This window comes from Pectinophora gossypiella, chromosome 22 (genome assembly GCF_024362695.1).
Source record: "Pectinophora gossypiella chromosome 22, ilPecGoss1.1, whole genome shotgun sequence".
In the NCBI taxonomy this organism is placed as follows: Eukaryota; Metazoa; Arthropoda; class Insecta; order Lepidoptera; family Gelechiidae; genus Pectinophora; species Pectinophora gossypiella.
The window spans coordinates 8,300,625-8,314,429 of record NC_065425.1 but is presented as its reverse complement, the minus strand read 5'-3'; the positions used below and the strand labels follow the sequence as shown (position 1 = coordinate 8,314,429).

The following is a 13,805-nucleotide window of genomic DNA, read 5'->3' as shown; positions in this document are numbered from 1 at the left end:
AATTTTATTTGTTTTTATAATACCAATACTTATAGTAAATCACTGACTTCTTGGATAAACAAGGAAAACCAGAAATTCTTGAGACATACACATTTGGCATTTGACCAAGTGACTATCGTGTACCCACGTAGAATATTAACTGTGCCCTTGTTTTACGTTTTTATGCTTCGTCCAAAATAACATTTTACTATGTTATTTTGTCTCGTGATTGTAACTATCAATAATACCTACTGTCTATTTGTAAACAAAGTTGGTTTTATTCAGAAATTATTGGTTTAGGCCCATGCTGAATTTGAACCTGCGAAAGTGAAGTGTTCTTCCAAGTAGGTTACCACAGCTCCTTAATTAAAATAATAAATACAAGCAATTTTTTTTTATTATTATTTTGTCACCACTTTACCATCGGTCCGAGGACCATAAGCAGGTCTGTTCCTTCATTTATGAATTAAAATAATAATAAATAAATAAGAATTGAAAAACCTCCATAAAATTGGTATATTGGTATAGTTAATTAATTAGAATATCTTTCTCAATACCATGTGTAATTCCCTTAACATTGTTTTGTTTTATCAATATCAAAACAAATGTTTTTATTAAGCACATAACCTACCTATTTGCCAAGCAATATTTGTAGATATATTCTAAAGGACTTGTTTTTAAAGTTTATCAATCATTTCAGTAATATTTTTTAAACTAAGCTTGTTAATATACCTATATGCTTCAGGCACCAATATAAACAGCTGCAAGTTGACTTCAGGCTTGTTGCCTGCTTGCTCTGTAAGGTACTATTGGCACTATATTTAAAAGTAGGCCTACTACCTTCTATCTTTATTCACATCTTATAGTACTAACTGTACTACATAAATGAGGCACAAGACCTGTAGTAAGTTAAATCTGTGTACAAAATTTTTTGTACACAGATTAGATTATGATAAGTATCTACAGGTCATGTGCTAAGTAATAAATTCTAATAAATATTAATGGAATTATTATATTATCAAACAAACTAAAGGACAACTTGATGTGTTTATTTATTAAATTGTATTCCTTCTGATGTAGAGGAAGTTAGGCATATTGGTATTTTTAAATATTAATTACATAAATATAAACAACCTTTATAGGTATATAACACTGCAGGCCTCCCCTCAATCAACTGGAGCAACAAATCAACATTTTTTTTACTACAATCTAAACAATATAAAAAAATAAGTTTTTGATATCCTTGCTCCAGCTGTAAATTATAATTAAAGTAGATTTCTAAAACCAATGTGTGTATTCAAATATTACCTAACAATTTAAATGTCCAAACTAATATTGTACAATAAATCTGCACCAGTATGTAAAAAACAAGAAAACATATTGCAACGAAAGAAAAGATGAAATTCACTTTAGATGCCATAAAGTTAATTAGATGTCTATTCATCTTGGCCTACTATAAATTCAAGGACAACCAGTGTGACCCAAAAATACATCATTGCAACAGCATCAACTTATTTGATTGCTCTATTCCATACTGAGTATGTTGCTCATAGAATTTGAAGGTTATCTATGCTGAAAAGTAGTTACAGCTTTGAAAAACACCTTTCTTCCATTTAAGTGTAAACATTGAGCTATTAAAACAGTGATATTACTCACAATAATAGGTAGAGCCTAACAAAATTAAAAAACTTTTACAATATGTCCAAAGATGCTCCCAAAAATGGTTATGTAGACCAATTGCAAGTCTCTAAGAGTGAAACTTATTCACACTCATGTCACAAAAAACAAGATCACATCCAAAGGTAAACAGGGTACCTACTTACTCTGCGAATGTTACTCAACACTACATCTATGCATGTCCCATCAGAGGGGCGAAGGGGGTAAAGCGTAAAAAATTCTCACCTGCCTAACCTCATTTGAAATAACGAAATTCCATCAACATTCGCAAGACTTTGACTGTTCTTTGTATGTTTAGGGACTGTTAATCATCAATAACCTGTGACAATGATAATACAGACGCCTTTAGTCTTCTACGTCAGTGTTTTCTGACCTTCACAATCAACAAATTGCAATCATCTGATTTTACACAAACAATCATTGTCGTCAGTTTGCGATCATATTTGAAACATTACCCGGCCAGCTACACTCGGGAGACCGTTGCGAGAACCTTCTCATCACTACATCTTTAGCGTAACAATGAAATCAACGAGCAAAAGGTTAAAACTATCGGCGTAACAAGGAATAACCAAACACTTCACTCCAAAGCCATTATCACAGATAAACACTAAATAAAAACCACACTAATTACGAGAACATTGCATTTACCGTCTGAGTTTGAACGATAAAACATCTTCGACTTATTGCGATTCCCAAATCCGACTTCGCCCTTGACTATGGGGCGCTAAAAGTCACCACTTACCGGCCATGACAAAGCCCAGCACAAAAACTTTAAGAAGTTCGATAGTTTTAGTACACAATCACTTCAATCTTTTGCTAAAACATCACATATATTTGCCGATTAAAACGGATTATAATCATTTCAACATTACATCGGTAAAAAGCAATGGCGCTGAGAAAATATACAACAAATTGCTGCCACTGCAGAATCCAGTGTTACCATACTGAAATTTAAAAATTCTACTATATGGTAAATAAAATAAATCTCGATCACTTTTGTAACAAAATTCACTCCTTTTACTGAAAAACCATTCATAGTTCAAGAAGTTACAGGAAGTTTTTGTTCATTGTGGTGTCCAAAAATTTATATCGAAATTTTTATTGACAATTCAATTATTTCTAATCCCAGCTTGACTGTAGATAACAACATTTTCGACACTTTTAATATACCTAGTGGATTTTCGTTCACGAATGTCATTTTTACCGACCCATTTTATAAAGATAACCCTTATATTTATTAATCATTTTAAGGGTAAAAATATAATCTTTACCAAGAGTACCGTTACAAGTTTACAACAAGATGCTCCCCAAAATGGTCATGAAGACCAATAAAATTTCAAGTTTGGTGGCGAAATTCCATTATTATTTTTTCGTGAAAATTGGTTCCTTTTGGATCTTTTTCATGTCGGAACCCAATTTTTCACGAAAAAATAATATGACAGTTCGCCACCAAACTTGGCACATTTTAATATTCACCCATATGTCACTTATGGGTGTTTCGTAAGAATATATTTCATGTCATAAATTTATTTTTTACTATCGCTATCTACCCCATCAGGGATGCAGTTCATAAATCAATTTGGCTAAGTTCTTTTTTAAACAATCTATTCCACGATACTTGGATAACCTAAGATTTTTTTGTTCTACAACATTGGGATGTAAGAATGATTATTTTAAAAATCATTTTGCTTTAAAAATAATAATTTATTGTAATAGTCCTCATTCTTGACAATTCAAAAAAGTTTCTCGAATTTGTCACAAAAATTTCTTATTATATTACTTAATAAAGAAGAACGTGACTCTTTTGTTTATACAATGAAAAGATAACTACATCTTTTAAACTTGCATTAATTTTAATTGTGACCAAAATAGTAGAATTTTACAAATGTTGGCAAGACTGTCCCTCTAAATGTCATTGGATGACGTTTTGACTGTCAAGCAAAAGCGCGCATTTCATGTAGCTTGTGCTGCCATCTTGTAACAACTATGCATGAAGCAACTGTTTTATCGGCTTATTTGTTGACGTCTTTTTATCACAATATTCAAAAGACGCGTTGGAAAACGGTCACAAAAACCTACTTATAGAAATTACTGAATTAAATAATTTTATGGGCATTATTGTCGAATATTGTTTTATAAATAATCAAAGATGTTTAAGGCAATCATAATGTATATTTATCACTCCTTGTATTCTACCGGTAGTTATCCAGCTGTTTCCGGTAATTTTTCAAACTTTCAAATTCAAACTCAATTATAATCTGTCAAAGTAACGAGGCAATCTTAGTTGAAAAAACCAACATTTTATTTTATTGCCGAGTAAAATAATAATAAATCAAGCAAAATGCCCGTTGAGGAGAGTGAGGAGAAAATTAGCGTGCACATGTTTGACTCTGTGAGTTAGTTTGAATTACTTATTTGTTTTCCATGTTGTCGGAAGCATCACCACAGGATGTTACTGTCGTACAATTGTAACCTGTTTATTTTTTTGTAATAGAAAGAAAGACAGGTCCAAAAGATAATACGAAAATTATGATCAGAAAATGATTTTTATGAGTAAGTTTCGGTAAGTATTATAGGTAATATAATTTAGAGAAAATTCCTACCGTTTTTATTGCCGTGGTCGAAAATGACGCTGAGTTTTTGTAAACTGTTCTGGCGAGCTTCGGCGAATAGACGCCTTTTGTTTTTAGGAGAGGACTGGGTGGCGAGCGGTGAAACTACCATTGTGGTGGTGGTCGCCATAATTCTCCACCATGACACGGGTCACCTGGAAACAAGGAAATAAGTTTTTTATTTTATATTATCTTTAGGTACATTACCTAACAGACATTCAGACGTAGAGTACGCGCCACGAATGATGTCCCCGCGGATATCAATGTAACTAAATAATAAGTCATAATAATTGGGTTAGTTTCCTAGGGCAAAGTTAAATTATGAAATTCTGATTACCATATAAAGACAGATCTAAAGGTGTCAAAAAAACGTTTTCTTTTTTCTATTTAACTTATTCATGAATATTAATAAAGAAAAATGTAGCAACAAGTGCGCCAATTTAATTTATTCACGTTTCTATGACGTCACAGGTTGCTTTTCCATACAAATTCCATAGTCATTTCGTGTTTTGACGTTTAGTAAAAAGTAACTGATTTGACTAGTTGGAAACTAGCCTATTCTATGCAGATACTGCGACGCGAGCTCCGCGGCTGCGGGACTTTCGTGGCGCGGACTCAACTCGCGGGCTCACTTCAGGATCCCAAAACCGACCCCAACGGTGTGGTGGACGATTTCCCTCATTCAGCTTCAGTGCTTATCGCTATCGGTCCACTAGAGTCGATTACTTAGTACTTAGATTTTGTACCAGGAGAGAACCCTCAGTGCCAAGTCCAGCCAAGTAATTAATACCATTTGCGGAAAATGTAATATTACCCCTTCCTTAGCATCCCACTTTGTCCGGTCAAGTAGATAATACTGTCCAAGACAAATCTACAATCAAGTGACATAAAAAAAAATATCAGGCTGTATAATACGCCATGTTGATCTATAGACTGACTCGTGTCTAGCAAATTATTATGTAGGTCATAATCATAAGAAGTAAACACGTATAGAGTGTGGTAGATGATTCAGACGGGTGAATATCAAAATGTGCCAAGTTTGGTGGCGAACTTTCATATTATTTTTTCGTGAAAAATTGGGTTCCGACATGAAAAAGGATCCGAAAGGATGTCGGAACCCAATTTTTCACGAAAAAATAATATGAAAGTTCGCCACCAAACTTGGCACATTTTGATATTCACTTCACCCAGACCATGGTTCTGAGTTAATATCAAGTAGAATTTTCCGTCACAAAATTCATACTTTCAATTCTATACTTTCGGGATGGAAAATTCCACTTAATATTAACTCAGAAAAATTAACTGAATCATCCCCCTCAATATTCGTTACGATGTCACTTACACCCTGTACAAGTAAGTATGGGCTATAGTAACGAATACTGAGGGGAATCGGAAAAGTCAAAAAAGTCATGAACATTTTAGTAATTGTTTGTTAATTATTTTCAGTTTTATACTTTTGCGACTCAGAATCATGGTCTGAATCATTCCTCAGTTTTTGTTACGATGTCACTAACACCCTGTATTGTATGTAATGTAGAAGTCTATAAATACATGTAATGCTACGCAAATGTGTAAGAAAATGGCGCCAAGGGTTATTTATTAATATAATAACTTAAGTTTTCAAATTCAAATATAATATACTTTAATATCTATATCCCTAGCTTTATCCCGTTTTTCACGGGGTCCGCTTACCTTACCTGTAGATTTGACAGGTCTGGCTTTTTTCCAGAAGCGACTGCCTTTCTGACCTTCCAAACCGAAGGGAAAACCACCCCAATACAGGTTCGGTCACATAGCTATGTACCGAAACGCATTTCTTGGAAATGTGGGTTTCCTCACAATGTTTTACTTTACCGTTGAGCTCGTAATAATTATTTATGATCCAAATATGAATTCGAAAATGAACAATCAAAGTGAGAGAAATTCAAATATACTTTATCGCACTATAAAGTTAGTGATCATTTAGAAGATATGAATGCATGGGATTAACTGTCTGAGAACTGATATTAGGCAGCTAAATTACTGAATTGTATACCAATATTTTGTTTTTTTTTTTTTTTAAAACGTCTAGGGCCCTGTGCCGAGGTTTTTCTTGCAGCTTCTCTTTTCCCCGGCTATACAGGTTGTGAGAAGCTGCAGTAGTTTTAGGCGGATGAGACGTTCGTTATGTAAAATTGACGATTCAAAGTGTAACTATGTTACCTACTGAATAAAGATATTTTTGAATTTGAATTTGAATTTAATGTAAAATTATATAAGTAGTTAGAAAAGAGACTTAACTGACTGGCACATGGAAAATGGCGGCTTTGAGGAAACCTTCATTGTTGTATTTATCTAAAAAACTTACCTTTTACCTATAGGTAATTACTAATTACTTGGCATTACGCAAGCAATGCAATGGTCATTGTTACTTTTTTTTTTATTTTTACATCCGTTTCCACATCATTGTTCTGTTTATTTTTAAACGGCTTTTGACGTAATTGTTCTGGACAGATGAGACATCTGTCTTACTTATTCTTCTTCTATCGTGTGGGTTGTGAGGTGGATCTTACTTATTAGTAGTTACATTACAACATACTTAAGACAACGCCAATAAAAGAAATGAAATTAAAACACAGGAAGGGATTAATGCAAGTATTTTATGCTCTTAGAACACCTGCCAAATAATAAGACATAATAGGTACTATCAGTAGGGTTGCCAGCTACATGTTTGGCATTTTGCGGTCGTATCCGGCCAAATATTTGCGTGTTAAGCTTGTCCGACTTTTGGTAGGCTTTTTGTTAGAGTGGCAATACCTACGACGGGCCGGGCGAGGGACCGAGCGGGCACATGCGAGCGGAGAGAGAACTGTGTGTGACTAGACTACACATACTTTCTTTCATCAGCCCAAATGTAAAAACAGTATGTTTAGCTATTAAAAAAACATGTCCGGCTTTTAGGGCAAAATGTCCGGCCTTATGTAGCGCTGAGTCCGGTTTTTATATTTTAGGGCCGGGCAGCCCTGTGGGATAGATAAATATCTGTATATTTATCTATAAATAACAATCAGTGGGATTAAAAAGGCCACATCGAAGTTATTCATCTAAAAAGCAATTTTGCAATTTGACTTTTGCGCCTAATGTCAAATAGCAATATTGCTTTTCTAGATGAATTGCTCTGATATGGCCAGTTTATCTCCGGCCAAGTAGTTAATGCCATCTGCGGCAAATCTACAATAAGTCACATCAAAAAAAAAAGGCCAGTTTATCGACTTCAATATTCACTTTCTTATTAAACATGAAAACAATAATAGGAGGAGGAATTGAAGAAAATAGAGAGGTCACATCGCGGTATCTCTTTAGTAGCAGCATGATACCGACCCCCCCGGCGTGGTCGACGTTTTCGCTCATTCAACGCTTATCGCTATCGTCCCACTAGAGTCGATTAATTCTTTCAAATGTATTCCTCTCAGACGACGCCCTGACCCGAGGTTCGCGTCCAACTGGGCACCCTCAGGCCTTAAATCGTGTACCCGCAGCGCTCCCCATTTGTCCGGCCATGTAGTTAATGTCCTTTGCAACAAATCTACAATAAGTCACGTCAAAATAAAGGTAAATTATGATGATGTACCAATTTTATTTTCGAGATATTAAGTATGCCTATTTGAAGTTGAATTTCATGAAGCTCAAACTTTGATTCATTGTTTTAATTATAATACAATATTATCAAACTAAGCATTGTCTTCTGATAGTATCATACTTCATAAATGTAAGTACTTACATAATACCGATGATAGACCTTTTGTTACGGCCCACTCGAAATTCAATAATGCTAACATTCCCTTCGTTTTGCTAACCTACTTTCGCGATTTTAGGTCGGAACAAAGGTTGAGAAAACAAGACGTATTTGCCTAAGGTAAACGCTCCTATTAACGCCACCCAAAAATCGACATCGTTTACCGCCACCTTTTTTAAATTGCGGATATTTTGAATTGTGTCCGAGATAGAAAATTGATTCAAATGTCAAAAGATACATGTATTAATTGACCATGAAACGAACATACCCCTGAGCGTGGGCAACAACAGTCTAATTTGGGATTGGTCTGTAAGTGTACAGTGTCCGCGCAAGCAACGCGCTCCATACAAGCCACTAATGAAATGCATAAGCATACAACATTTTTTTCTTAAGGTTTTGTGTCCGATGAAACATATTTTTCTTCATTTTAGTAATTATAACTACTTGTTAATACGTTTAAGAACTGAGAAAGCATGCTATATTTGACATTTGTGTTAGTTTTAAATGATTAATTTGAGTTTTAAAATGTGGCGGTGATAGAAGCATACATTTGCAGTTTGGTTACTATTACCGCCACCTATGGCGGCGATCGATATTTGTATGATATTTGTATTTTTTAGTTATTTAAGGTAACATGCCCAATCATTCATAATGTTATCATCTTATTTTATAGTATGGTTCATGAACTATATTAAAATCTATTAACGCCACACATTTGGTGGAATTCAAGTATCCTGTGCTGCATATAAGTTAATGTATTTTTTTAAGAAATGTATGAACAAGTAGTTGAAGTAATTATGAATTTCTAATTTAAGTACTTTATATATTTATTAAAATATGCTTTGAAACTGGTTATTACATACGTAGCTCTCATTTTGAATATTCATTTGTTTTCTTAAGGCTAATTTTTATGTGGCGGAAATTGAAACACAGAAATTACATACATGTTTCTATTACCGCCACCATAGATTCCCTCTTATGATTTATAGACAGGGTGATGCATTATTCTTCGGACTGACAGAGACGGACGGACAGATAGAGACAGACGGACGGACAGACCGAAACGGACGGACAGATAGAGACAGACGGACGGACAGGGACAGACGGACGGACAGAGACAGAAGAACAGACAGAGACAGAAGGACAGGCAGAGACAGACGGACGGACAGAGACAGACGGATAGACAGAGACAGAAGGACAGACAGAGACAGACGGACGGACAGAGACAGACAGACGGACAGAGACAGACGGACGGACAGAGACAGACGGACGGACAGAGACAGACGGATGGACAGACGGACGGACAGAGACAGACGGATAGACAGAGACAGACGGACCGGCAGAGACAGACGGATAGACAGAGACAGACGGATGGACAGACGGACGGACAGAGACAGACGGATGGACAGAGATAGACGTCAATTATGTATATAAATCTATGAAACCAAAAGATTTTTCTGTAGTTTATGTCATAATTCATTTAATAAAAAAATAACAATAATAATAAAGTTTATTGAGAACTCCTCATACAGAATCATTTCGTCGACTCCCGAAATCCTGAGGGAGATTGGGAGTTTCTATAGACAGCTATATTCCACGAAAACATCAGGCGAAAGCAGCTCGAGACCCTCGAGTCAAGCTTACCCGACACTACACTGAAGATATCCCGGACGTCAGCCTGTACGAGATTAGGATGGCCCTCAAACAGCTCAAAAACAACAAAGCGGCAGGAGATGACAGAATCACAGCAGAACTTCTGAGACCGGGCGGAACGCCAATACTCAAAGCCCTCCAGAGGCTCTTCAATTCCGTCATATTTCAGGGCAAAACGCCGAGGGCATAGAGCGGAAGCGAGGTGATCCTGTTCTTCAAGAAAGGCGATAAAGCCCTACTGAAGAACTACAGACCTATCTCGCTTCTGAGCCATGTCTGCAAGTTGTTTTCGAGGGTCATTACGAATCGTCTCGCTTGCAGATTTGACGACTTCCAGCCTCCCGAACAAGCCGGTTTCCGAAAAGGCTTTAGCACCATAGACCACATCCATACGCTGCGGCAGGTTATACAGAAGACCGAAGAGTATAATCTGCCACTTTGCTTGGCGTTTGTGGACTATGAGAAAGCCTTTGATTCGATCGAGACCTGAGCGGTGTTGCAGTCTCTTCAGAGGTGCCAAGTGGACCATAGGTACATCGAAAAGCTAAGGGACCTCTACCAAAATGCCACTATGTCAGTTCGAGTACAGAACCAGAGCTCTAATCCGATCCAACTGCAGCGAGGAGTGAGACAGGGAGATGTCATCTCTCCGAAACTGTTCACTGCTGCATTGGAGGATATTTTTAAGCTTTTGGACTGGTATGGATTTGGCATCAACATCAACGGTGAGTACCTGACGCACCTTCGATTTGCCGATGATATAGTCCTAATGGCTGAGACCCTGGAACAACTGAACACCATGCTCGAGCATCTCAGTAACGCATCCCAACGAGTGGGTCTTAGCATGAACATGGCAAAGACAAAAATTATGTCCAATTATGTTACACTCGAAGTTGTAGACCAGTACATTTACCTAGGACAAATAATCCAGTTAGGTAAGTCCAACTTCGAGAAAGAGATCTCTCGTCGGATCCAACTCGGATGGGCAGCGTTCGGGAAGCTGCGGAATATCTTCTCGTCCAAAATACCAGTGTCTCAAGACGAAAGTCTTTGACCAGCGCGCGTTGCCAGTGATGACCTACGGCAGTGAGACGTAGCCGCTTACTATGGGTCTCGTGAGGAGGCTCGGTGTCACTTAGCGGGCAATGGAGAGAGCTATGCTCGGTATTTCCCTGCTTGATCGAATCAGAAATGAGGAGATCCGCAGGAGAACTAAAGTCACCGACATAGCTCGGAGAATTGCAAAACTGAAGTGGCAGTGGGCAGGACACATAGCGAGGAGAACCGATGGCCGCTGGGGCGGAAAGGTTCTGGATTGACGACCTCTTTCAAACTAGGTGAACCTGTATTTTGAGAGACAGTGCCTTCCCAATTTATGTATCTATTAACTACATTAACAGTGGTAAAAATACGGTATTAAAACAACTTTTTTTTAAATAAAGTATTTTATTGTACCTGAATAGTTGGTTAGATATCTCGTTGGCGGTATTCGATGCAGCAAAGGCGGTAATAGAAAAAACCGCAATTTATGTGGCGGTAATAGAGGAAAGTGAGTTTTCGGACATAAAATTATTTTTTATCCAAAATATTCACTCAAAATTAAAAATTCTTGATGTATTTAGCAGAAGACAGTCATAACAATACAAATAAAATAAATAAGCTGCACTATCAAATACAGAAGTACTTAATTTCTGAGAGGTAATCAGAGCATAGCTTAACCTGGCGGTAATAGGAGCGTTTACCTTACTATAAATCTAGTATATTCTTCTTATCGTGTGGGTTGTGAGGTGGACTGCCAGCCTCATCAACCCTGGTGTCATGGTTACTATTGAGTCACAAATTCTCATTCTTGGTTTTATGAGGTATTTTGCATTATCTCAACACACGAAGTACTTTGCCTACATTATTTTTTTAAACAATCACGCAAGGACGGGATGTTTATGAGTCCAAGAGCCTCTTGGGAACGCTTTGCAATTGAACAGGCAATCATAACCGATTCAGACCGATTTGAGGCGATCCGTTGCAGTAATAATTACAGTAGTTAACTTTAATTTCCCTCCGTCAGGAAGCCGACGACCAGATGACCAAGGAACGAGGTCGATGTTTGGAGAGTGAGTTTAACCAAATTATTCATCATCATTATCATCATCTCCCTGGCCCGTTTCTCACAAGATCCGCTTGCCTAACTGTAGATTTGATAGGCCCGGCTTTTTACAGAAGCGACTGCCTGTCTGACGTTCCAACCCACGAAGGGAATACCAGCCCAATAGAGGTTAGGTCACATACTCGGTCACATACTAATTCGGATGAATGAATTTCTTGAATGTGGATTTCCTCACGATGTTTTCTTTCACTGCTGGGCACGTGACAATCATTTTTGATCCTAACGTGAATTCGAGGTCAATTTTTAAAATCATTGGTGCTGGAATATGGCTAGGTACCTCAAAGTTTAGCAAACTATAAATTACTTCATTTAAACTATGGTCTGTCACCATAAGCCAAAAGACACCTAAGGGGTAAAACGTAGAACCCTTGCCCAGGGATAAGGGTGAAGACCTTAATGGTTGCAGAGGCGGAGGTGGGAGCCATCGGTACGGCAATGCAGGGCGGAAGGGGCAAGTCACAGGGACTGTAGCCTGGAAGCTGACAGAAGCAGCAGTAACTGTCAGTACTATTCAGAGACGGTGGACAGGAGTCCTAGTATGTCTTTGAACCATTTGTCCATCCCGCTCGCGTCAGATAGCGTACTGCGGGGCGGAAGGCAAGAAGGAAACCCACTGCCCTATTTTTGCCGAAAAAAGTAGGTAGCATTAAGAATGATTCACCGACAAGAGTGTGGCTCTTAAATTAGTGATGAAGCCAAAAGAAAAACGTTCTCCTTCAGCATTATGGTATGTCTATTCTATGAAAGGCTGATAAGCTATCGTAACATCCATCTTAATACTCCAGCACCCAAAGCACCCCATTATTTGGCTTAGGTGGTAAATACAAGGGAGCTCGGTGGCGCAGCGGTAAACGCGCTCGGTCTGCGATTGTTGAAGTTAAGCAACTTTCGCAAAGGCCGGTCATAGGATGGGTGACCACAAAAAAAAAGTTTTCATCTCGAGCTCCTCGTTAAGCCGTTGGTCCTGGCTACATTAGCAGTCGTTAATAACCATCAATCCGCACTGGGCCCGCGTGATGGTTTAAGGCCCGATCTCCCTATCCATCCATAGGGAAGGCCCATGCCCCAGCAGTGGGGACGTTAATGGGCTGATGATGATGGTAAATACAAATTCTTCTTATTCTTCTAGAGGACTGCACAGTGAGGAAGTACTTCTTGGAGCTACGAGAGTGCACAAAGAGAGTGGAGAGGAAGATCAGGTACACTGCGGAGACCTGCCACCAAGAGACGGTAGACCTGATGGAGGCCCTCGACCACTGCGCGGCCGAGATAGCATTCTCTAAGATCATTTGAATTTGATAACTCTTAATCTCTCTTTCTATTTATCTCTTGTTATCTCTTTTTAATTAACAGTTGAATTGTAGTAGTTAATTTACAACTGAATTGTATTTCTTATTAGGTACTTATAATTATTTTGATCTAATGCTAAATTAAAAAGTGTAGTTACGGTATCGTGGTTTTTTCTACACATGTAAGCCCTCAGCGGTCCCCACTAGTTAATGCAATTTGCGGCAAACCTATGTAGTCACGTCAAAAAAACTGACAATGTGATTAAATGTCACAAGCCACGCTAAAGCTTGATACACACAGAGCCGGTAAAGCAGGACAAGAGGGCCCGGACGCGAGGTTTTGTTTGAGGTTTCATACAAAGACTGCCCTCCCCATTTGTCCGGCCAAGCAGTTAATACCATACACGGCAAATCTAAGATAAGTCACGTCAAAAAATACTTTTTCCAATCCTCCGTAGCAACTGGACATATTCGCAATTGGACAGATTCCTACATTTTTATAGTGTACTCTGTCCAGTTGCCTAATCCGTCCACCTGAGAATCTGTCGAGCTGAGAATCAGTCCAGTTGCTAATCCGTCCACCTGAGAATCTGTCCAGTTGCGAATTTGTCCATTTGCTACGGAGAGATTTGAATGAGGGATTTTCAGGCTACTTA

At 37.9% G+C, this 13,805-nt stretch overlaps 2 protein-coding genes across 3 annotated transcripts in view; one reads left to right on the top strand and one right to left on the bottom strand.

The window, feature by feature from the left end:
• Window positions 1-2,585, bottom strand: part of LOC126377109 (protein phosphatase PP2A 55 kDa regulatory subunit) — a 33,058-nt gene extending 30,473 nt beyond the window's left edge. The window contains exon 1 of one of the 2 annotated variants that reach the window (XM_050024770.1): window positions 2,305-2,585. In XM_050024770.1, coding sequence (XP_049880727.1) covers window positions 2,305-2,329 — 25 coding nt within the window. In that variant the 5' untranslated portion in view covers window positions 2,330-2,585. The remainder of the gene's footprint in view (window positions 1-2,304) is intronic. The other variant, XM_050024771.1, reaches the window with a different exon arrangement.
• Window positions 2,586-3,730: 1,145 nt separating this feature from the next.
• On the top strand, window positions 3,731-13,153 carry LOC126376964 (uncharacterized). Its single transcript, XM_050024518.1, has 3 exons — window positions 3,731-4,048; window positions 11,762-11,807; window positions 12,990-13,153. Exons 1-3 carry the CDS (start codon window positions 3,998-4,000, stop codon window positions 13,151-13,153), a joined length of 261 nt encoding a protein of 86 aa, XP_049880475.1. The 5' UTR covers window positions 3,731-3,997.
• Window positions 13,154-13,805: the final 652 nt, after the last annotated feature.

Bases quoted from the DNA above. Each gene is read 5' to 3' on its own strand.
- LOC126376964 (XM_050024518.1), top strand. From the start codon at position 3,998: ATGCCCGTTGAGGAGAGTGAGGAGAAAATTAGCGTGCACATGTTTGAC. The intron at 4,049-11,761 runs GTGAGTTAGTTT...TCCCTCCGTCAG, and splicing joins GCGTGCACATGTTTGACTCT to GAAGCCGACGACCAGATGAC. The intron at 11,808-12,989 runs GTGAGTTTAACC...TTATTCTTCTAG, and splicing joins ACGAGGTCGATGTTTGGAGA to AGGACTGCACAGTGAGGAAG.